General features: G+C 38.7%; 1 protein-coding gene across 3 annotated transcripts in view; it reads left to right on the forward strand.

Moving 5' to 3' along the window:
- GALNT18 (polypeptide N-acetylgalactosaminyltransferase 18) overlaps positions 1-24,946 on the forward strand; it is a 225,186-nt gene that overhangs the window by 180,939 nt on the left and 19,301 nt on the right. For all 3 annotated transcript variants that reach the window (XM_085063108.1, XM_085063107.1, XM_085063106.1), the window contains one exon: positions 2,065-2,160. In XM_085063108.1, the coding sequence (XP_084919234.1) occupies positions 2,065-2,160 (96 nt within the window). The remainder of the gene's footprint in view (positions 1-2,064; positions 2,161-24,946) is intronic.

The raw sequence follows: 24,946 nt of genomic DNA on the forward strand, positions 1-24,946 counted from the left end.
GATCTAGTTTATGTTGTGGCATATAGCTAGGGTTGGGGTTGGTGGCAGAGCATATATTTGGGAAGCTAATTTTTTTATGACTTCTAGAGTACCCTCCTTGTCAGAAGAAAACAATTTCATTAAGCCAAAATTTTGCAAATTCAAAATTTCAATAGTCTAGCTTGTGTCTGTATTCTGTAAAGATCTAAGTTTGAAAGGGAAAAAATGACAGTATTGAATAATTATTTCTGGGCTTCAGCATGGGGATTGACTACCTGGCTATATTTTGGGTTGTTCTTAAATCTTGGTAGGCTAAAATTGCACCACCCAGGTTAATTAGTTGCCACAAAGCCACTAGATTTTTGAAAGAGTTCCTAAGAATCTGGGCCTCAGATTTTGAAACAGCATTTTTAGTTAACAGGCTGGTGACTTTTTTGTTTCTCTTTTCAATAAGGATCAGTTCTCTACAGATAATTTAAGCCAATTGTAGGGTTGCAATTGGGATAAGACTTTGAGAAATTAAACAAGCTCTGAAAAGCTTGGTTTTTTTTTGTTTGTTTGTTTTCAAGGTTCCTAAGAAGAGGATTGGTATCCAAAGGAATATGGAATCTTGTCTCTGTAGTGCTTGATCATTGGGTAGCTGCTGTTAGGTTATGTTCATGCATCTTTACAGAGCTTGAGACTCTAAAATCTCCTTTTATTGCTGGGTCAGCCCTCTCAGCTATGCTGATGTTGGTCAAGGCAGATATTTCTCCTTTCTTTATTATAGGGATTTTTCTGGAAAAGATTATAGCATTATGGCTAGGACAAGCATTAGAACTGGAGTTTATGGAAGAGGTTTTGAAAACAGAAAGGTAGTGATAGACCCAGGCACAAATTATTAAGGCTGATATTTATCATTGGTTTGGACAGAGAGTGGTGCTTAGACAGCTAATTGTGATTATTTTGGTTATATTGGTTATATTATGACTAAAAAATAATCATGGTTATATTATGAATAAGAAACAGAAAGCTTTGAGAGAGATTTTATTTAATTCTCAAGACTTTAATTCTTGAGAGTAATGCCAGTATTGATACCGAATGCATATTTTCTCTTTAATATTGGGATTTGTCCTCTCCATTACTGAATTTAGAGTTAGGTTTGGAGTTTGGAGTCTTGTAGAGATGAGCTGATGGTTTTGATTTTCTTCTCTGCCTGTCTTTCGTCTCTGGATTTTCCATTCTTAGGTGCTGCTGCAGCTCTGGGCTTCCTTTCTAAAGACATGAATTTGTTTTCCCCCCAGAGGCTGCTGTGCAGAGCTGGCAGAACTGCCCAGTTACTCACAGGTGGTTGCAAACCACACCTCTCCCTCCACCAGACAGTTGTGTCCTGTTCTCTGAGCCAGTCTCACACCACCGAACTCCTTTATACATGGCCATGGTTATGCAGTCCACATCTTTGTCCTCACACTCTAAACAGACCTGCCAGCTATCTGTGCTCATTAATTTAGTGCCTCACTTTCAGAAAAGTCTGTCTTAGCATTGCCCAGGTTTTGCCCAGGGCTTTGTGCTGACCAGGGCCAGGTACTTTGCAGTCTGTTCAGTGCTGTGGGTGGGTTAGCCCAGAATAATCAGAGGAGCTGGTGCATAACAATTGCCCAGAAGTCTCCAGGTGTCAGCTGAAAGCAGTTTTTTGAATTATTTCCAGAAATCAGAAGAGTCTCCTGAGTGATTCTTAAAAGCTGTTTTAATACCTCATCTATCTTGCTCAGCAGGATACATTCAGGTTCTGTATGTAGTGTGTACCAGAGACTAAATATTTTAAAAACATATATCAAAAAATTATTGCTATGTCTGAAGGCTTTTTGAAATATACCCTGCCTGAAACTTTGTGAAACATTATTGAAATCAGTAGTGCTGATTATCTGCAAGGAAGAATTTAGTCTAGATGCTTTCTCTTCAAAATCTTCACTGCAACATATTTTAATTTAGCATATTTCTTTGTTCAACAACATGATTTTTTTTTTTAAAGAAAAGAAAGTAATCACACCATCTTTTTTCTTATGTAAAACTTGCTTGATTTCTTTTTCTTTCTGTTTATTTTAGCTGCAGAATTCCCTGAAAAGTGATTTGTGCCTTGATCAAGGGCCAGACACAGAGAATATCCCAATCATGTATATCTGCCACGGAATGACACCACAGGTTAGTTTGTCTAATGATCTCTGATTTTGCTGCTGCTCTTAGCAGATTGTGTAGGAGGAACCATCTTGTACCTGTCATTGTTTTCCTGCAACAATCCCTCGGTAAGCTGTTTAGAAGCTCTTTTATGGAAAGACAGAACATTAGTTCTGCTGTAAATTGAGAAGCACCAGTATATGAATGCTTTGACAAGGAAGTTGATTTATTCATTTTGAAGGAATATGAGAGTCAGCACTGACCCAGATTTGCTGATAAAAGCTTTCATTTCTGATCCTTAACTGTGCATGTCATATGAATGAAACAATGCATTTTACAACATTTTGCATACACACATAGTTTATTTGCATGTACTTTTGGTTTATTTATGTATTCTCTGAAGCAACGTTTTTTTACTTATCTATTTACTGTGTCATTTCCACAAATCTGAAATGTATAACCACCTTCTTTACACTATACAGCTGTGTCAAATTCCAAACCCTTTTCCTGTGAAAACCCCTCTTCTAAAGCTCCTTTTTATTCTCTGCTGTTGTCCTTTTACTCTAGCATGTGCCAAAGACTCAAATTACCAAAACCTTTCCATTTTCTTACATAACAGCTGGAATTACTAACTTGGCAGACAAAGGGGTTAAGACATGTGTCTCCCTAACTAAGTACATGGGCTTAAGTGAAAGTGTTTTGAGGCAAATCTTGACAGGAAAAATAATGTTGCATGGCTTAAAACATGCTTGTCAAAGAGATATGTGCAGATTATTTAACCTTAAAAGTAACATATGCAAAAATTACATAACAGCAATAGATGTACTTGTGGGATTGACTGGAGAAACTGAAAAGTCCCTCCAGTTTGAATTTTTTTTTTTTCTGACTACCTTTTACATTTGCTATCTCAAAAGCACCCTATAATGTTCCACCCTATGGAATGTGATTTTTACCTAGGAATTGTCAGTTACCTGATTTGGCTATACAGCAAATGAATCCTCATAGTATCTCAGAAATAAATACAGAGCAGCAGGGTGGTGTTGCCATCCGTGCCTGTATCCCCCTGTGAACTGGAAACATGAGTTTGGTGAGCTGCAGATATAATTCTGTACTCCCCTGCCATGTTGCACATGCTGAAACTCTTTTCTGCAGTGTCTCCTTTGCTGAGAACCTTTAATATTGATCACTAGTGGCATTGTGCTTCAGTGAATTATGAATGATGAAGCCAGAAATATCTGAAAATCCCATCCATCAGACTCACTCACTGCATGGGCTGTGCCTTATTTGTCACACAATCATGTGGGAACCACTGTTTGCCTGCAGGAGGTTTTCAAGACAGTCCTCAGTGTTTGCAAAAGAACTGCAATTCACCCCTAAGCCATTGCTCCTCCTCCTCTGGGAGGAAACCACAACTCTCGTGGAACATCATCTGTGGGAACAGCACACTGCAGGCATGCTTGTAAATTCCAATTAGAAATTTTAATTATAGTTGAGAGACAAACAGCAATAAAAAAAGTCACTTCAATTAGCACAGTTTGGTATTCACTAGATAAAGAACTACCTTTGAATGTCAGCTCAAGTTCTGTACAAATGAGATAGCAGCAAAGAAATGACAGAGGGGAAAGAGGCACGGGAAACTTTCCTTGACAAGATTCTGCTCCTTCATAATTAAAATGTTGTGTGTCCTTCCTACTAGTATGTATTTAATTTTGTAACTAATGTTAAAAATAACATCCAAAAAGGCCCATGTGTGGGTAAATCCCAGTAGTGAGTGAGAACTTTTTCAAAAAAGAATTAGATTTTCTCTGTGTTAGGGATTATGGTATTAAGAGGGAAAGAACATCACTCAGCATACTTCTGTGAGATTTCCATTGCAATGCTGCATCTTTTGCTTAAGCCAAGCTGCAGCCCAGCCATGGATTTTTTCTTTTGGATGTTGGAAATGCTTGTATAAATACTCCTTTTAATCTTAGTGGTCTTTCCAGTAACAACAAAATTTTCCGGTAAGATGTTAATTTTATTCTAGTAGTGGTGAAATGCTATATAAAAGGGAGTGTTTTGCCCACCTGGCAGTGCTTACCAAAATGGATTAATATCCTGAGTCAGGGCTGCTTGTATGAGTGTCTGGGTGATGCTGTTCTTAGCTCAGGTGCAAACTTTTTCTGTTGTAGCTATTCCATTCACAGTTTTATTGCTGCCACCACTTGGCACACTTGCATCTTGATGTGCAATAATATATCTGACTGCCAGGAACCACTTCCTCATATGAGGTTAAGTTGCTGTGCTTAGTTACTACTACAGCCCCTCTTCTAAATTGGGTAACTTCCTTCTTTCCCCCCCTAAAAAATGGCTTTCAGATGGTTTTGGATTTTCATCTTTTTGCATGAGAAATGGCTTAGATGAGGTGTTTGACATCAAGGAGTAGTTTTAGAATTGTAGGTGCAGCTACAATTTCCTTTTAATATGCTTTGTATAAGAAAGAAGTAATAGAAGTCAACAGAAAGAGAACAGTTTATGTGACATTAAAATTCCATGCTCCATTTTTTTCCAGACGGTATCAAAACATAATGTATAGCTTCATAATTAAAAGCAGCAGAAAATGGAAAGGACATATCCTCAAATATTGCAATGAAATTATCAGAAATAATCTTCCCTGTGATGTTTGTTTCCTTTTAAATAGAACCAGGATTAGTGATGGTAAGACTTCTGTGATTCAGATTTCCCAACCTTTCAGCAACCCACTCTGTGTCTACTGTAACTAACACTGGCATATTCACAGTTCATTCCTGCAAGTATCTTGGGGTATTTTATAACTGTATTTAGTATTTATTTAATAGTTATTTAGTACTTCCACTCTACAAATAGAGAAACTGATGCAAATCTTATGCGTGGTTAAATAGTAAGATGAAATGGAAAAACAAAATAGAATCTATTTCTGTAGTCCTCTGATCCTACTAATGTGAAAGAATTCCTCACAGCATGGTGTTTGACTTGGCCTGAAAACACAGAAGGCACTTGATAAACTAGAATCTGTGATTAGGTGTGTTTTTACCCTCCCTCCATCTTCAGAGGATGCCTTCCAGAGCAGCTGTATTTTTTCCTGGTTCCCAGGAGACTGGACATGTCAGGAGTCAGGATACCATTTGCAAAGTAGAGCACCTTAAATGTTTGACCAGTGGAACAAACAGAAGGGTGATGATCCTGCAATGCAGTCACATGAATTTAAGGGCAGAATTGCTATTCCTTTATCTTCAGTAAGAATGAATTCATTGCAAAATGCTGCCCAGATAATTTGAGATTCCATTGTGAGGTTCCTTGTCAATGGCTGCCTGAGTAGCTCATCTTCCCCTGGCTCTGTTGCTGAAGGGTATTTCTCCCTAAGCTTCACATCTTTCTCTTCCTGCCTCTAGACACTCTCTGCCCAAACCAGCACTGTCATTACTGCTCCATCTGTACAAACAGTGTTGGCACAACTCCCCAGACTCCGCAGGGACATCCTCATCTCACCTGAGCAGGTGCTGCTGCTTCTCCAGCCACCATGGGTCCCAGGCAGCTGTTGGATGTGCTCAGAGCAAGGCCATCAGTGGCTTTGGTACCTTTGGTGTGCTGATGGTCTGTTTGGAAGGGGCTTTCAGTGTCTGTGTTAGCCTGTCACATCTGGCCTCTCCTGCTGTGAGGCTGCTTAGCACAGCCCAACAGAACTGGCTTCTGCAGCCATTGAAACAGCCAACATAGTAAATGCTAAAATAAAATAAAAATAATAGTTAACTACAGGAGTTCAACCAGGCTCCTACCACTCTGTTTAGTGGTGGTACCAATCATGTTGCTTTAATCACATAAGAACAGCTCAGAGGCAAAGCACAGCCCTCCCCATCAGTGTGATGAGAAAGGAAATCAGAAAAACTGGGAGATGAGGTGGATTGGCAGTGAGAGGAGATAATTGTGAAGGCAGAAGAATAGTACTGGCAAAACGGGACATACAACATACAGCTGGTGTGAGACTCTGAGAGGTTTTGCTGGGGTTTTTTTAAGTGGTTCATGCAGAAAAGGACAAAGGTACTGTTCTAATTCCTGAGCTTGTAGAAGAAAAGCAACAATTCAGTCATATGTTTAGGCCTTAAATGATCTATTTCCCGCTGTCCCCCATCCTGTTTTGCATGGAGAAGATGGATGCTTGTAGTTGCAGTAAATATATGCCCAGGCCTGAGTGCATTCCCTTCCTAATTCTGGGATCTGCCTGAGCCTGGATGTTTGTTGCTGTTTAACACTGCTGTTTAAGCAGGGCTGTAATCTTGAAGGCAGGCTGATGACAGCATGTCACTTGCATTAAAACTGCTCCTGAGTGATAGTTTAGAAGACTCTTTTATGAGAATGAAATACCACATTATTAGAGACTTTATTATGTAATAAATAAGTACCATCAATCAGTGAAGTGATATTCTAAGTACAGATTTACCTTGAAAAGTGCTTGTGACTGAGGGGATAATGGGCAGTTCTGTTCCCTTGTTCAATAGCTTCTGGCTCATATAATTCTCAATTTATAAGCAGTTAAACCCCAAAAGCAGATCCAGTGATGTCAAAGTCAATAGAAACCAGTTAGATTTTGAGAAATTCAAGTTGAGGATCAGGGTCAGAAGACTAAATGGGGAGAATCAGTAGAAAAGAAATGCAGGTGAGAAGGGACACCCATTTATATAATTTCATATTCTTGCAAGAGATTGCAGAACTGACACCTGTGACTACAGCCCTGCCTGGTATGAATCATTGCCTCTCCACTGAAGGCAGTGGAAGGGAGACCTGCCAACACATAAAGCTGTGCCAGTTCACACTGTGCAAAACTCTGACCTGAAAACATAATATTGTATTCCAAGCACAGTGTCTGAAGTGCTGGGAGCAGCTACAAAAACTCCCAGAAACTTCTAAACTTCTAAAAATTCTTTGTATGATTGATGAATGCCTCTTTAAAAATGTTTCTTGTATATATTTTTATAAAAGCTCTTTTTAGGTTGCTTGGTTCAGTAGACTCACAACACATAGAAGATAATTTGGAGACTCAGTGAAACTGCCTGGCAAGCATGGTTATAAGCATTAATAAGTTATATTTTTTTTTAATTTTAAACATATTCTGTGAATTGCTATGGCAATTAATGTCTTACATAAGGCATTCCTGCTGAGTAGTTTATTAAGGCTATTTATATTTCTGCTAATTTCTTTCAGTGCATAAATCCTGATTTTGATCATAGTAAAGTTAATAGGAATTGTGACCTTGTTTGCAAGGGAAGCAAAATCTGGTGTTAATTTTTTGCAATCCTTTTCAAAGTCGAGTTTTGCTATGTACACCTGAGAAGCTGAATCCAGCAACACTTTTTCAAAGCTGCAGCCTCCTTGGAATATATGACAGGTGCATCAGGGAGCTGCAGAGATGTTTCAAAGGCTTCCAAAACTAACCAGTCCTTCTTGACCTAGCACAGGCAATGCAAAACTTTCTTCTTGGGGATGTGTTGTGGATGAAGATATTTCACATTGTATAATATTTTCTTTTTAAAATCTTTTTCCTAAAGTTTGATTCTGGATGAATTTTCATTATTTACATCAGTGCAAAGTTTCAGAGGGATAACTGTTAATCTGATTTCTTGTTTTGGAGCAGTTTTATACTGAGCCAGTTGCCATGAGCGAATTATTTCTGTGCTTTCTGTGGCAGCATTAGGTTTGCAGTTGGACTGGATGATTTGAAAAATCTTTTCTAACCTAAATAAGAGAGGTTTTCATTGCAGATGAAGATCAGTGGTGTTGAATTTTTAGCTTGTGAGTGTGGAATTGATGGATCTGAGGGATTTGCACACTTTATTTCACAGCTGAACACAGGTCTTTATAATAATAGGGTAGAGACTAACCTGTCTCCTCATTTTATGGAAATACCAGAAATAATGGATGTCATTCTCTCTTCAGAGGGCAAAAGGCACTGGAACTCAAAAGAATAAGCACAAGAGGTTCTTCTTCAGGTCTCAGACCTAGGATAGGTCTTTTGTATGTTACACTTCACTGGTTAAAAATAAAAGCAGAGGAAAAAAGCTGTAGAACTGCATTATTCTGGATCAAAGGGAATATCTTTTACATCCCTCAATTTGGAAATAATGGAATGGATATTTCTGCTTATTTATTTTTGTGTTTGAAACCATGTAGTGTGAAAACACTGCATGTGCCTGTGAGAATTGAGAGGACTGATCACTTAGAATTGAAACTCCAACCATGGTGAAATGAGAGAGTTGAAAAATAATCCTTTTTTTTCCCAAGAGTAACATTGATTTTCTCATTTGGAAGAATATAGGATTTTTGTAGTTTTGGGGAAATGGTTTTGTTTTGACGAAATTTTATCTTTGTTTCAATAGAATGGCCTAGAATGAAAAAAAAATTAAAATGCTTTATATGCTTCTGAAATCTGTATTCTTCCCTATATCCCTAGTGTATAGGATCACTGCTGAAGGTGAGCATGAATAATGAAAAAGGAAAATATAAGCTGAAACTAGTGATCTGGCTAAAGTACTAATCCTGACATTCAGGTTCCAGGACCTGAGCTGAAGTTAAAAAGCAAGAATTCAGAAAGTAGTTTGATTCTTTTGAGTGCTGTGAGGAAGAATATTGGGGACTTGAATTACATCAAAACTTAGAACCAAGAAAGCAAAGCTTTAAGGAAAAAAAAAATAGCTTAGCATTTTTCTGTTTGAGAAATGTCTGCTCCTTTAAGCAGGCAGATGTAGCAGAAGAGTCAAAGATAATTTGGCCAGTGCCACAGAAGACATGTGTTTGAAAAAGCAAATAAAACCCCTAACCACAAAATATAACAGAAATAAAAGCAGTTGTCTGTAATATGCTGTATCTGTTCACTCATCCATTCTTCTAAATAAAAGGGAACTGCTCATCTCAGAGAATGGATAAGAGCTCTTTTATGATAGCAGAACTATTTAATATTTTACAGTAGAGGTACTGCTGCAATTTTCCATATATTAGAAGATGTGCTGAAAAGATAGAGAAGCATAAGTTAACCTTTAATGGGAGGAAAGATTGCAAATGCTGATCAAAAGTAATGTCAGAAGGGTACTCAGAAAATGCTGTCAAAAGCATTCAGTTCCTCAGCTTCTGCCTAGTAAAGCAGGATTTCCATAGAGATAATAGAAACTTTGACTGGCAAAAAATCTGAAGTAATTTACCTGGACTTGATAAACTCAGCTTTCATCACTTTACTGCAGAAAAGAATAATGCATTGTGTCAGCAAAAAAACAGCAGTAAGGGAGCTTGTGGAGTGCTCAGAGGAGCACCCCAAGGCCATAAAGGATGCTCCTGTGGAGAGGCAGTGGGATTAATCAATTAATCAATTAACACCTCTGCTCTCCTCTGTTGGACCCCACAGCTCACAGACCAGGGGCTTTCTCAGTCTGTGATTTCTTTGAAAGGGTTTTTCTTTGTTGCTTTTAAGAAAAACTGGTTAGCTGATGATGCTGTGCATCACAGAAGGCTTCTCACAGATTTTGTTTTAATAATTTATGAAGTATTTTCACTTTGTGTTTTGTGTGTTGTGTTATCATTACCTTGCAGGCTTTCTGTATTGCTTTAGGTGTTGCATTTGCCTCTCAGCCTTTGGGGTATTCTCTTCATCTTGAATTCTGTTGCCTTTCAGTATGGCTAAATCCATCTTTATCATCTTTTCTGGTTATCTTGTCCACAGTTGATATGTCTGTTATTGATATGGAAGGAGAGGGATGTATATCTCCTGTCTCTGTAGTTTGACCAGAAACAATTTATTCTGCATTTTGTTAAACAGGTGAGGGTGATGCAGGAAGAAGACAAGTGGAATATCAAACTAATTGATTTTCAGGCTATGTAATGCCATCTTTTGATTGTCTGGGGTTTTTTAATTTTATACTGTTCAAATCATTATTACTGAGCTTCTCATGGTCACTCTAAGAACTTTCTTCCCTAGTTTACATTTTAAGGCAATTTGCCCAGAATATCTGTAATAAAAAAAAAAACTGCATTGAAAATGTAATTGAAACAAACTGTTGAGAGCAACTGCAGTGCCTACAAATTTTAAATTATCAGAGCATTTCAAGCTCTCATGAACTGTTTTAATTTAGAAGAGATTAGAGTTGTTATCCTGAATATTATGCAACAGTTCAGAACTGTTCTCATCTAGGAAATTAAAATGCACATACATTTCCAGGCTTTTTTTCTTTTGCTCGTGCTATGCTATAGTAAGTGATTTTTTTTTATGGCCAGTTTTGGTCAAAATTATTTCAGCAGGTTGAAATATCAAAACATTTGAAAATGTGGTGGTGAAATATTGCTGGGCTTTTCGAAGATAAACCTGGAACTAGATTTTGGATTTGGATTCAGAGCTGTGGGCTGGTGCTGAAGAGCTTTGGAGTCCATAGCCCCAAAATCCTCTGGCTGTTGTGGCTTTGAGGCAGCTGTTTCTGCAGTGGTTGGTTCATGCCCTGAGCCTGGAGCCCAAAGCTGTCCCTCAGAGGTCTCACTCAGCCCCTTTGCAGATGAGCACTGCTAGTATGAGATGATGATGTAGTGCAATCAAAAAGGGCAGGGCTTCCCTTTGCTTGCTTGAAAATGGTTTTATTTCACACTTTTGGAGAAATTGAGCAGCTGTGTTGGGTGCATGCAGTCTAGTCTTGTAATCTAATACTAGGTGAGCATTTCACATCTTGTGAGTGCATTAATTTGCAATAGATCAGAGTTGAATATTCTGTAGCTATTACTAGAGTTATCCATATTTTAAACATGTCTCTTCTCATTGCAAATTGGCAGTTCAATCAGCAGTTTTTAAAACCAATTGTCATTTGCAATCTAAATTCAGCATAAAACTAACAGTTATTGGAGCACATGTAGAGCACTTGGAGATTGATGATGTAGTAATTGTGGGATGGTTGTCAATTTAAACATTCTTTTGATTGATATTGCACTGTCTCTCATTATTTCGTCAGATGAAGTTCCGAAGGTCAGATTTTTGTTTCTCAAATCCTTAGCTGTACGTTATTAACTATTAGAGAAGGTAGTTAATACAGTAGATGGAAAATTCACTTTATAGTTACTTTAGTTTTATTGATAATTTTATTATGTCATTCCATTAATTGAAGTCATCCACTGGCTCATTTAGGATTCATGGACCAAGTTCAGTCCCCATGAAAGCATATTTAACTCCCTCTGTAATTACATGAGCCATATTGCTTCCACAGCCTTCATTCAGATTCTGATCAGCAATTCAGCTTCAGCTTAGTTTCTCCCTGGTATTGTTCAGCACTTGCAGAGTGTGGTTATTTGCAGAAATGTTTATGGAATGATTGTATCCACACTGTGTTTCTGTGAGCAGGGGATTTTTTTTGTCCTACTCATTAACCATCATTTGTCCAATTGGGAACCACAGAGAATGTCAGAAATTATTTGTTCACATAAAATGTCGATTGAATATTTATGAGTAACTCTGAAAAAAAAACCTGCATTGATTCATAAGCCAGGGAAGGAGCTATGTTTGTCAGATAATTTATTTGAAATCAGTAATCAATCTAGCTCTTAGCAAGAGTTGAGTTCAATCTAAATCTGAATTTATTTACAAAGTATATTTTCCCCTAAGAAAAATATGACATACTAGAGATTTTATTCTAGCATGGTTTCAAGAGCCAATGGGATTAAAAATTAAAGCCAGTGGGATACCCATTAGGAATAAGGTGCATATTCCTATCAGAGCAGGTCAGTGGCCATCACAAGGAGTAACTGACAAAGTTCTGGAAATATATCATTGCACTTAGAGGGAAGCAGGTGGAAATATAGAGCCTGTGGCATTCAGGAGAACAGAGTGAAAAAACTGATACTCCTCTTTGCCTCTTGAATCTACTCACATGTCAACCAAGTGGCAATCACAGCTAGGATTTCTTGGAATTTCAATTCAGTTGAGAGTGTTAAGAAATAACACTTGATTGTTACAGTAATAATGGTATGTCTTTAAAGAAGTTGGGAGGGGTGGGTTTAATGTGTTTTTGTACAGCTTTAAAAGTAGCTATTAAATTTCTTGAATTAATTTTCCTTTTTTTTCTTTTATTCCTCCTTAAGTGTGATTACACACATTATACAGGGATAGCTCTCTTATGCCAAGCCTGTCTGCTCAGCTGACTGTCCATAAAGGCTTAGAGCAATCAAGTGGAAAAGCTGAGGAATGCATTTAAGTCATTGCAATGTTACTACAGAATTAACTGTATTTGTTTGGCAGGGAAGAGCACTGATTGTGGACATTGGAGCTGTGCTGCTCTTGCTGTGTTAGGGATGTTGTGATTTGTTCAGCGTGCATATTCCGTTTCAGCATTTATTTTTAGTGCTTTCAAGCTCTCAAATTAGGCTTAAAACTGTGAGGTCTGCATTGACTGACTCACTGATGGCAGTTTGGGAAATTAAAAATAACGACACAGTTCATGAACTCACAAGTTTTGTTAAAATAACATGAGGTTTAAATTTTTTTTTTTTTAAGGGAGAAAACTGAGGTTACTACATTAAACCTGGGGCTTTCATAGACTGTGCTGCTTTGCCTTTGGGATGGATGTTTGTGACCAAAGGGCAGGGACAGGACTCAGTGGGGAACAAGTAGATCATGCTAAATCAGAGCTGTAAATTTCATGTTGGTTTGGGGGGTTAATTTGATAGTCTGTTTTATATTAACACAGAAACAAGTCTTCAAATTTTTTATTTGTCCTTAAATGTATTCATGTGAGGAAATCTTTGATTGTTCAAACAGAATTTATCAAATACCATTGCAGTAGTGTGACACAATGAGATAAAAAGATTTCCTTTGTTATGCTGTGCCTGCACAGTGTTTTCTTGATGTGGTGCATATTTTGGGTTCCAGCTGACCTGTGTTTGTTGTCAGCATTGCTGAATTGAATTATGGCAATGACTGATGAATCTTACTTTTATTTATTTTTGTCCAATGCAGTCACAACACTAAGTCATTTCACCTGCTGCATTGATTTAAACACCCCATCAAGTTTAACCTCGTTCTTGTTAGCAACTATGAATTTGGGGGGTTTCAGCATTTCTGGAGCAGGTTGGCTTTTCCCCCAGATTGCATTTTTAAATTCAATATGATAAGTAACAGGAGTAACTGCGAGTGCTTGCATAAAGATAGACTGTGAGTCTTGGGACCTTCTTGAGCACTCAAGGCACATTTAAATATGAGCTGTCAAGTGAGCTGCCTGTCATTGTGCCAGATGTGTGACATACATGGTTAGTACTCTAGGGTACCTCATTTCCCCACTTTCAGCAGGAGTCATGCTGAATGATTAGGGATTAACTGTATGCTCCAGCATGCCCATTTCTGGCTTCCAAATATAGTTTTAATATCTTGTGTCATGTGTTTTTAAATAAGTTAAATCTGCCTGCTTCAGACTCTATTTGCTGCACGTAAATTTGAAGAAATACTGTAATTTGATAAATACTCCCTAAGATAACACTGTAGTTAAAGTTACTAAGAAAAAAAAAAAAAAACCACCACCTACAAATACTGTGTCAGGTTTGATGTTTACTTCAGCTTCCTTGGCACTGTTTGGATTTTGAAACATCAAGGCAGATTAACTCTTTTGTTAATTAAGCCTTACCACTTAGGATTCTTCCTGTTCCTCCAGCTTCGTTGCTCTCCAGCAGTTTTCAGCCTTGTGTTTATGGGAGACAATTTCCCACAATCACAACATGGTTGATGTGGGAAGGGAGCCCTGGAGATCATTTTGTCCAACTCCCTGCTTAAGCAGGGTCAGCTAGAGCAAGGCAAATACCTCATGAATCTTTATTTTCCTGTTCTGTCCATAAAAGCAGATGAAACCCAGTTCATCTTGGGCAGGGGAAGAGTCCCCCTTTTGGGAAAATAGGTGGCATTGAAATAATTCTCTCTCTTCCCAAATTTGCAAACTCCAAGACAAATAGGTTGTCTGGACAGGGGTGAAGAAACGTTCCATCAGCTCAGGCTTATCATTTCCCCCAAAGGCTAAAAGCTCTCCAAGACTTGAGATAGATACAAAAGTATTTCTGACACCTCTTCTTTAAAGTATCAAACCAAGCATTAAAGGTATAAGGTAACAATAACCAAATAGAATATCTCATGAAAATGTTTCATCTTTAGTACAAAACAGTGGCAGCTGTGAGGCAATAGTGTAAATAACAGTCGGGATGGAGCTTCCCATCTGATAGCAAAGGATAAACTCTGGCTACTTCAGGCTAACAGGACTGTGAACTAAAGCTCTAATTTCAGTAAGGATGGCCCAAGGATTTCAGTCAGTGCCTAATGAAATGCTCTCTGGGTAACAGCCTTGAAATGGCTCTAATTAAATAATAATTAAATCAGGCCTTAAATGCAAAGCAGCTTCAAAAAAGTCAGATAATTTGTGCAACAGGAGCATGAATCCAGTGCCCCATGTGCTGTAGAGAATGTAAAGTTAGTTTTATTTAGAGAGTGCTCAACACCATATCAGGATCAGGTACACCAGTGTGATTCAGCATCTCAGATGAGGATGCAGCCTGTCAGCTCAGCTTCCCCTTCATCTCCCAAATTGTTCTATGCATGTTGCAGGAACAACACTTTCTGGTACCTCCTTTTAGAGCTGATGCAGTTTGGTTCACAAGGAAAGGGCTCTGTTGGCTTGAAGCAGACAGTGAGATTTCATCTGGAATTATGGAAGTGTGATTTTAACTCTTCAACTGCCTTCCTGCAGTGAACCTGAGAAGTGCCAGTCACAGAGTGAGTTGTACTGCAGGCTGACAGATTGCTCCCCTGTGCCTCTGCTTGTGAGGCTGGCAGCAGTGGCTTTGGAAAGGAGCATGCTGAAGGAATAACTTGGAGTTGGCTGTAGTTGTGTCCTCCAGTTGCGCAAAAAGGGGAGATTTGTTAATTCCCAGCCCGCAGTTTCTCCAGGGCATGCCCCTGCCACCCCTGCCCTCCGAGGGAGCATCTAGCCCTAGAGGGCCCATGTAGGGACAGAGATTTGTGCTTTAGGGACAATCTGCACAAAATAATACAAATCACTAAATAGTTTATTGCACAATAGACAATTGTAATAATCCTTATTGGTGTCTCTATTCATATGCAAATTAAGAAGCTAACACTAGTCGTTGTTGGTTTAGAACAATCAAAAGGATATTGTAAAATTAATTTACTTTAAAGAGTCCTGGAAGAACCATTATTTATATTGTGAATATTCAGTGACTTTTAATTATGAGTGACTTATGTGCCTAGTTTTTGTATTAATTCTAAACAGCAAGACAGCAGGCTTTTTCTTTTCTTCAGGTCTGTGTCCTGCAGATACCGTTATGGGATAATCTACTTCAGATATGAAAATAAAGCCTCCTAAGACAGGCAGAAAATGCAGGGAAAATACTGACATAATCTGTCTTTGGTGCTGAAGGCGGCTCAGCGTCACAGCCCAGTGGTACCTCGGCAGCCTGGAGCTTAGCAGAGCTATTTTAGCTATTCACTGGTGTACTTGAAGGTCATTTAAACAGCCTGAGTTTAGAGTTGCTGGTTTTATTTTGCTGCCTCATCCATCTGATAAGCTGCTGCTCAGAAATCTGAGCCTCTTCTGCTTGGCCTGTGAAGGCCTGAGTTTATATCCAGCCTTCACTGTATGATTAAATGGCCTAAAAATTAAATTAAATTAATGAAAAGGGGGGGATGAGAGGGGGAGATATCATGCTATTTGCATGATTAAGCAACGTGGCGTTGCATATCACAGGATTTACAGTTCCATTTCTTGCCAAGGTTTACAGCCTGGTTTGTGCAAGGGACACAACACAGAGATGGCAGTGCTTGTGGTCAGAGAAGTGAAGCTCACTCAACCCAGCTCAGTAAGGCTTCCCTCACAGTTAGAGCCATTGAATTAATGTCCTCATTGGCATCAAGGCAATTTTCTGCTTTTTAAACAGCTTTATTTGTTTATTTGTTCCTAGTTTAAAAACTCTTTGAAGACTTAAATACTCATGGTAAGAAATCTTGGTGTATGGTTGCTTCTAATGGCATTCATTTCCATCTTTCCATTAAAAATGTCATTTAGCACTAAAAGTACATTCAGTGATGGAAATGTATTAGGTAATGTTTTTATATTGCCCTTTTTTGGGGACCAGAAGAGCAGAAGAAAAGAGGAATCTCTGGGATGTGAGCACAATATTTCAGCCTGAGACACATCTCAGTTTTACTTGCAGAGCTTTGTGAACTTTGCAATTTATTCATGAACGCAGGCAGGATGGAAACTCCAGCTTCTGCATGAGGTCATAGTGTGCAGGCTCTTCATTTAAATTCTAGATGTGACTCCTTTCTCTGAGTGTCATTTGCTGCCACCCTGAAAACAGTGGAGCCACTACTTCAAGACGTTTGGTGGGCAGGGAAAGTGCCTATTCTATTAAGGCACATATATTTCTCTACTTGCCTTGAAGAGTTTAAAAGTGTTTCAGGGAAGACATTTTCTTTTAGGATACAGTTGGGATGGATAAAACTGCATGAGTTCCTGTCAGTCTCTACAGAGAAAGACCAGCAGTAAAGATTGAAACAAATCAGTTAAAGCAATAGGCTTTGTCACTTGAAATACATTGTCTACAGCTAAGGCATAAAATTTTTAGGTTTTGTAGGCTCCTGTGATTAAGGATTTGCTTGGATTTTGATGCTGTCCATTTGAAATATGACAAATTCTTTTCCTCAGTTTAATGGCTTTATCTTGGTTTAGGAGGGTGAGTGTGCCTAGGTGGGAGCAGAGTAACTTTCCTTTGTTCCCCGTGGAAGGGAGAGCTGCACCTCTCACCCCTGCCCACTGAACAGCCACACCACAAGCCCTCCTCTGTTAAAGCAATTAGCACAAACCCAAAGTGAAATGGAGATGGCCTTTCATCTTTTATAGAAAGAGTAAAGCTTAACTGTTGATGACAGAGACAATCAACAAAAAATGGTAAACATGCTCTTTGCTTTGGTGGTTATCAGTCATGTCTGCAGCATCAGAATTGAAGCTGTCTCATCCATTAATACACTGTTGTGGAGTTGGCTGTTAAGTCACATAAGTAATTTTTAAAAAGGACATCACAGCACAGACATCAGATGTCTGAAATTTTGTTCATGTTATGACAAAGTACCAAATCAGGCAGCTAAATCTGACAGAGATTTCATTTGTTATAGTTTGTAAAAAGTAAAGTTACTGAGCATGAAATTAGGCTATATATAGTATTTGCCTTTTCTGTCAGTGTAGGCATGTGTGACGTGATAACCTGAGGCAAATGGTGTCAGGTTTTTCTCTGAAAAGTGACTAATTCTAACCTGGGAAAAGACTACAGAAGTATCCACTGAGCAGTTCAAGTGGCAGAGCTCGGTACAAGAACTGCTGTTTATCACTGAAACTGCAGCACTGAATGTTCTGTGTATGGAAATACACAATGTACCTGCAAGTAATAAGCCTTTAAGATGGTGTTCCCAGATGGCAATATCTCAGCTGTAAGACAATTCCTGAAGCCATGTGAGAGACAAAACACTGAAGAAAATTGTCTGTGTGAGTGTTGTGCATCTGTGCTGAGTTTCTCTCGTGTTTCTGTATTTGAACAAAGTGAAATTCTTTTCCTTGTTTTAGTGTTTGAGGCCCTCTGCTGCACTGCCAAGGGTTTTGTCCCTCCTCACTGTGTTGGAACACTGGTAGTGCTCCAAACCTCTGGTGCTGCTCATCCCAAGGGTCTCCATATGGATTGTGTTCCTAACTAATTCACAACTTTAATAATAGCCATAATAAGACTGACAGAGTATAATTATTTCAGAGAGGTTAGGAGGTCAAGTGGGAGGTTAAAAGTTCTGCTGAAGGAAACATTGCTAATAGTACTAGGTGCAAATTTCAGAGCTTCCCTTTTGTCAAAGTGCCCTGACACTCTGGGATGTTCTTAGCCTATTACTTTAGTTTTAATTTGCTTATTAATTTTGGCATTTCCATTGCAACTTAAGTCTCTAAGTGGGTTCTTCAGCTGCAGGTGGTTTGACATTTCAGTTTCTCCTCTCAAAGGTGCTTGTATGAAGGTCACTTTATGAACTTAACTTTGGCTGATGAACTCTTGTGGGTATGTTGTTCTGGGCTTTTTTCTGTGGGGGAAAAAAGTTTGTCCTTGCTAGTAGTCAAAAAAACAAAAGACAGATTGTCATTAAGCAGCTTAGCTTGAAATGTGTTGCCTCACTTCCATGGAGGGGTTTTATTGTCTATATTTTACTGTCTTCAACACCAAAAGTAACTACATTTTAGATCTTTTTTTTTCTTGAACTTGCATATGTTAGTGTCAATGGGATACCTCTGGAAACCTGACATCAAATGCAGTCTAAGAAGGGGTGAGACTGGCTCATCTGATCTTAGAAACAGATTTATGATTCCTTTCAGTGAAGCCAGGAGAAACAGCAGGCTTAGGGGTTAAGTAATACCTGGATGGAGCAGGGGATTCTTCCCAGAGCTGTACATGTAACTACCTTACTTTGTTCCTGTCACAAAATGATGAAAAATTACACCACTTGTGGAACACAAGAGGAATTAAAGGACCTCTGTATCCATAGTCATTGCTCACTGCCATGCAGCATTAAAGATGACAGGGCTGGATTACAAAGCAAGACAAAATGAATCTACAAACTAAAAACCTCAGACAAACAAACAAGAGCCTCAAAACCCTTGAGATCAAGATGATTACTGCAGAGCATCTTAAGAAGGTGTGGTAATTGGTTGTAATTTGCTATGATTTATCCCTTGTAGACAAAAAGTTTTATCAAATTCAGTTTAGAAAAGGTAATCATGGAAGAAATAACACCATTTATTTTAGAAAACTCCCAGAAGGTTATACCCGTAGAAGAACCACTTTCTGAGAAGTGGTAACATACCTGATTCATCCCTGGCACTACATCTTTTTTTATTGCTATGCTTATTATTGCAGTTCTAGGCATTCCAATAATGACCCAGATGTCTGTTTTATCAAGTGCTCTACAACCTCAGAATAAAACCTACGTCCTTTATTTGAAGAGCTAAAGCCTAGAAATAGAATATTAGAAACAGGAGATTCTGGGAGAGAGGAGAAGGGAATGCTAGGAGGTACTGACAGAGCATTCTTGAGTAATGCTTTGGATACATCAGCAAAATTAAAATTACTGATTTTTTTTTTCTTTTTCTAGACATTTGGGAAATTCGGTGGAACAGGCAGAGAGCAATGAAGGCTAGCAATTAAGAGCTGGAGGATAACCTAGTGATACTTGCTAGGTTGATAAATAACAAGAGAAGAGGTTTAGAAGGGCTTTGAAAATGAAGACAAGCAGTTTAAGCAGTATGGAAAACAGAACAAGAGGAAGGATATTGCCTTCCTGAAAGGCTGCCTGAAAACTGAGTTTTCAGAAGCATTCAGGATGGATTTGAAGTGGGCATGAATGTTGTTATCAGTGAAGAAGCCAGCAAAGGTCAAGTTTAAGCAAAAAAGCTTTATTTTATTGCAGGAAAAATAGGTTGTATAGCAAGATTTGATGACTTTGGGTGAAGATGTGCATTATGTAAACACATAATTATCTGAACATGACTGTGCCCATAGTAATCTGAAGGTCTAGCTATGAAAAGGTAAAAAAATCTGCTTTTAAATTAATTGATGCTGAACCACTAAATGCATATACGCAGATGGCAGTGAACTAGCTCAGATTTTAATTTGCCTAGAAGGAGTCAGCTCTGGTTTAAAAGATGGACCAGGGTATCAGCATATGGGAACAAAGGCTGTTTGTTTCCTGGTGAATATGTGTTGAAGGAGAAGAAAACAGGGTGGGAAAGACATGGGATTCTGTAGTAATCCACCAAGAAAACTGTGAAGGTTAAAGAGGGATTGGTGGGAAAGGATGAAGGAAACTGCAGATAGGTCCAAGTCACAGGAGCTATAAGAAAACATGTTTTAAAAAAATAAACAGGACATAGTTGTCTATGCCAGAATGCTTGTGGGGTTTTGACTGACTTTTAAAAAATTATTTGTCTTGTGGAAGAGATGTAGAGATCTTGTGCAGAGAAAAGAGCAAAAACCAGAGAAGTGTTAGGAAATAAGTCAAGTGAAATTTTAATTTATCCAAGTCCTGTTAATTCTGTGTTTACAGAATTAGGAGAAGTATGGCAGTAAATACTGAGAGCATGTATAAAACCCATGACTGACAGTTTTATTCATTTTAAAATGTGGATCTTAAGTAATGGGATTTTTGTTTGCTTGTTTTAAATAAAACCAAAGCAGAATACCAAAGTAGGTAATACCAGAATTAGGTATTCCACTGCAATATGAGTTCATGAATTTAAATTAAAAAAGAAAAGGTCTGGCATTTAGTACCTGTCTACTTTCTATTAAAATGTTAACATTTTTGTCTTTAAGCATGTATTTATAGCACCACACTGTATAATTTAAAGTTTCTGAGCACCTTGGCTTTATTACTATCAAATATTGTTGCTCAGAGTTCAGGTCTTAATTAGTGCACAGACATGAAAAAGAGCAAGTAGGTCAGATAATAGTATTGCTGGTGCTTTAATTCACTAGATACAAATCTGAACACTGAGGTGAAATAGTGAGTTTTTCTTACACACTTTAATACAATTACAATCTAAGTTAAGGTGTTGCTACACTTGGTATACGAGAACTGTTTATCAGCTCTTCACTAAGGCAAGATTCATAGTTAGATCCTCAACATGGATAAAGTGTTGTTATAATGGTTTTAAAGTTGAATCATCAGTCTGAAAACCTGCCTCAAAAAATAACATGAATCTTCTGAGGGTTGAACTGTGGCTTAGAGGTAGATTTCTGTATTTCTCAAGCCATGTTCTTATGTATTTTCTTTCTCAGCAGTGTTTTAGGGCAGCACAAGACACAGAGATGCTGTTGCTACATCTAGGACAGCTCAGATTCTTCTGTCACTTCCTACAGGAATAGTAAATGGAAAACACTTGATTATCTTAGTGGTGAATATGTTTGTGTTGCTGAGAATGAACTTGGATTTTGCTGGGTGTTTTCTTATCGGGGTGGAAATCTCTTGCTTTCAGATGTGTTTATGTAACAAGAAATGGCAGAATAGGAGTCAGGAACAATACAAATAGCCAAGTAAAGGCAATGGGAGCTAAGCCTGGATTTACTGGCATCTACCAGACTGCTCTTTAGCTGCAGTTACAGTCAAGTATGAATCTGCTAGGAGACTTTGGGCCTAGTATGTTAATATATTACTCCTGACAATAAATGATTTCATGGATTCATTTGGAGAAAAATATGCTTCGAAGATGGAATGAAGTAGTGGGGAATCAGGCTTCTTATCCCTCACAGCTTTTATGCCAAAGGCAGGGTAGCAAATAAATACTGCTGGTGGTGAGCATTAAGTTTGCTCATTATAAATGCAGAGTCATGTACCAGTCTTCAGTGTGATTTCATCTGGGAACATTGCCATAAGGATTACAAATGGCTTTCAGCCTGAAAATTGGTATGTATTGCTTTAAACTTCCAGTGGGGAGTTGGCAATTTATCCTTCAGATAATCATCTTGTGTTAAGTTGAACATCTTAGTGTAACTTTTTGCTACATGATAAACCAGCTCCTATGAATAATTTACTGCAACCGGCAGCCCACTTCAGCTCTGAAGTCTTTATGAAGTCTGGTGGCTTTTCAAAGTTTAATAATAAACTTGGAGCCAAAAATCCCATTGCACTTAAAGTCACTGGAATTTCAGTGTTAATTGCAATGGGAATCACAAATTGACCTTTTAGGGCAAACTTCTCAAGAATAAAAGCTCTACTTGACATCATTGAGGGGGCAAAGCTGTTCATTTGTGTCCAAATAAGCAGAGCTCATTTGCCTTCCTGTGTACTCCACAGCATCATGGGGGGCTGTGCAGATTTTATTTGGTGTAGGTGTTTGAAATATTTTCACTTGGCAAAAAAATGTTGGTTGAATTACCTGGGTTTTCATTTCTCTCATGGCAGATTTAGGGTGTGTTCTGCACTGCGCCACTGCAACGCAGCACACGAGGTGTGAGTGCAACACCAAAATTATCTCCCCAGCCCTACAGGAAACCTGCCATGGCAAGCACGTTGGTGATTTTTAGAAAGAGCAGCAGCACCTTCCAGTTTGCCAGGCTCTGACTGAATGGCTCATCTGTACTAATGAGGTCTGTCCCAGCCTTTTGGTTTATTCTGGCTGGCCAGGCTGGGCCAGGGCTGAAGTAGGAGAGGGAATTTCATGAATCATGCTTAGCATCATCCCCCTGTGTAAAACAGAAGCAATCAAAGTTTTTCAGATGACCTCTAACATCAGCAAAGAAGTATTTTCCACATGCATGTGCTAGATTCCATAGACATAATCTCAGCTCTAATAATTTATAAATCAAAAACTGTTGTTTTCTGGTTTTGAGCATTCTTGCTCAGCTCTGCTGTGTGCTGTGCTCACTCCATGCCCTGGCCATGGGTGTGTGCTGTGCAGGGCTTTCCAGGGAGCACTAGCTGAGCAGAGGATGAACTCTGTAGCAGTGAGAGGGCTATGCAAGTGATATTTCAGCATTACAGCTGAAAGCAGAATTTGTCTCAGAGGAGATGGGTGGAATAGAAGGGCAAAAAGACCCTTTGTTCTGACTATAACTGTGATTTGGGGGAGATTGTGTCTCCAGGCATAAACTCTCCTTTTTCTCTTCCATGCTGATTTGCTCCATGAGATTGCATCAGGAGGGAGGTAGAGTCTTGGCATTCCCAAAAAATGAGCAAGGGTATGGCTTGGTCCAATGACAGATAAAGGGTGAAGCTGCTTCTCCTTATTCCTGGAGTTGATCTGAGTGGCAATACTGAATACAGCTTTTGTTTTCATTGCAATATTTTAAGTTTTCTTGATAGTCAAGCAAATTTTTAGAAAATGCTAAGCTTAGAATATTAAATAGAAAAAAATAAAATTCATCAAACTAGTTCACCTGAAATGCAGGTGTGGAGAACATTTCAAACACCTAATTTTCTCTAATAGTTCCTAGTCATTATGATGATTTCTTGAGAATCCTAGTCTGTGCAGCTCTCAGCTACCACTCATTTGTGTTTTCATCTTTTAGCTGTCTTTTTTTAGGACAAATAAATGTTCCTCTTAAGAGAAAAAGATTAATTGTCTAACAAAAATAAGTATGCCTTGACTAAACCTCACACTTTTACCTCATATGAGGATTTGGGGAACAAATTTTATTAGTTTTAATTATGTGATACCAATCTCAGTTTGCTTGTCTTCATGTGAATAGTCAGAGATCACTGGGTAGAGCAAACGGAAATGAAGTGATGGCCTTAGGTCACTTCTTGGAAAATAAATCCAAGAAAGCTGCAGAAGAATTGCTCCTTTAGTTGGAAGATGCCAGTTTACAGACATAAGGCTATTTGTAGGCCAAGTTTCTCAGAAGATATTAAACATACTAGAAACTATTCATAAGAAACCCCACATTTTACAGTCTGGGGAAAATTAGTTATGAAGAGGTTAGTTACGAGGCTGGTCCTTGAGAACACAAAAGACACTGAAGCAGAAGCCTTGTGGCAGACACTTCTGCCATGCTTTGAAGGCAACCAATGTGCTTCTCCTCAGACCCAGGCAGGAAACTTCTGTTACTTTAATCATTTGCTTGCTGCAAACCTTTAGATCAATAATACACAGTTTTGTTTTGAAGAATTTCTTTCCCACCACTTTAATGCACTGCGAGCCCCAGGCTTCCTGAAGAGTTTCCCTCAGGTCACAGAATGCAGCTGGACCTGCAGAGAGGGCAGGGAAAGGAAGCAGCACATGGCAACCCCCAGAGCCAGCCTGCCCCTGTGTGCATGGCTGTAACCCACCTGGTGACACAGTGCTTGAAGGAGATGTGGCAGAGCCAAAGGCTCAGGGCACACGATGACTTGGAGACTTTGTGGATCACAAATCCTGCCCACCTTTTCACAGTTTCTCGCTGACAGTAATGCTGAATCCTTGCAGCTTCACTTTTTAAGGAGGTAAGTGCCTTTTGTCAAACCTAACTGATCTCCTGAACAAAAGTGCTCCCTGCCAGGTGCCCAGGAGACACAGTTGTAACATCAGTGCTGCTATAGAGATGAAAATAGATGGTAAAATGCTGTGGGCTAGAACAAACTAATGAAATGTAAGGAGGCTTATTTTGTTACAGACTAAGGGAGTTGTTACCAGGTGCTTTGGTACCAATATCCAAGCAAGGTGCTTTCTGTGGAAATTCAGTAGCTCCTTGGGGAGTGTATGTGTGATGGTGATGTGAAAATGTGTGCTTGTTTTGCTAAGGAGCTTTGAATGAATGCTATAAATCAGCTTAGTGTCTTGACTTCAGTGGAACCAAATAAATTTTTGTCTATCTTATCTCCAGTACCTTGAACAGGGACTGTTGTAACATTTGCTATTGTAGCTGAAACAAAAAGTCCAAGTTCTGAGTAAAATTTTCAAAGTTACCCTAACTTACTAGTCCATATTCAGTATTCAGTCATTTGGGCTTCCAAGACAGCACCGCAGTGGTTGTTCAAAAAAATCACTTCCTTGAATTACTGCAGAATTTCTATCCTGTTGTGTTAGTTGATGGTGATGTTGCAATATTGTAGAACAAATGTGCTGGTAAAATGAGTTTCTCCTGAATCTTTTCAAGTGTTTTAAACAAAAGTGCCTCAGCTGTCCATTTGGTGCTGAAGTGGACTGCAAAACAGCCCGGGTGCTTGTTGATGCTTGTTAAAAGCATCCTCCTCAAGGAGTACTGCTGTGACCATTTATCTGTT

Source organism: Lichenostomus cassidix, chromosome 5 (genome assembly GCF_008360975.1).
Source record: "Lichenostomus cassidix isolate B80296 chromosome 5, HeHo_3.0, whole genome shotgun sequence".
NCBI lineage: Eukaryota > Metazoa > Chordata > Aves > Passeriformes > Meliphagidae > Lichenostomus > Lichenostomus cassidix.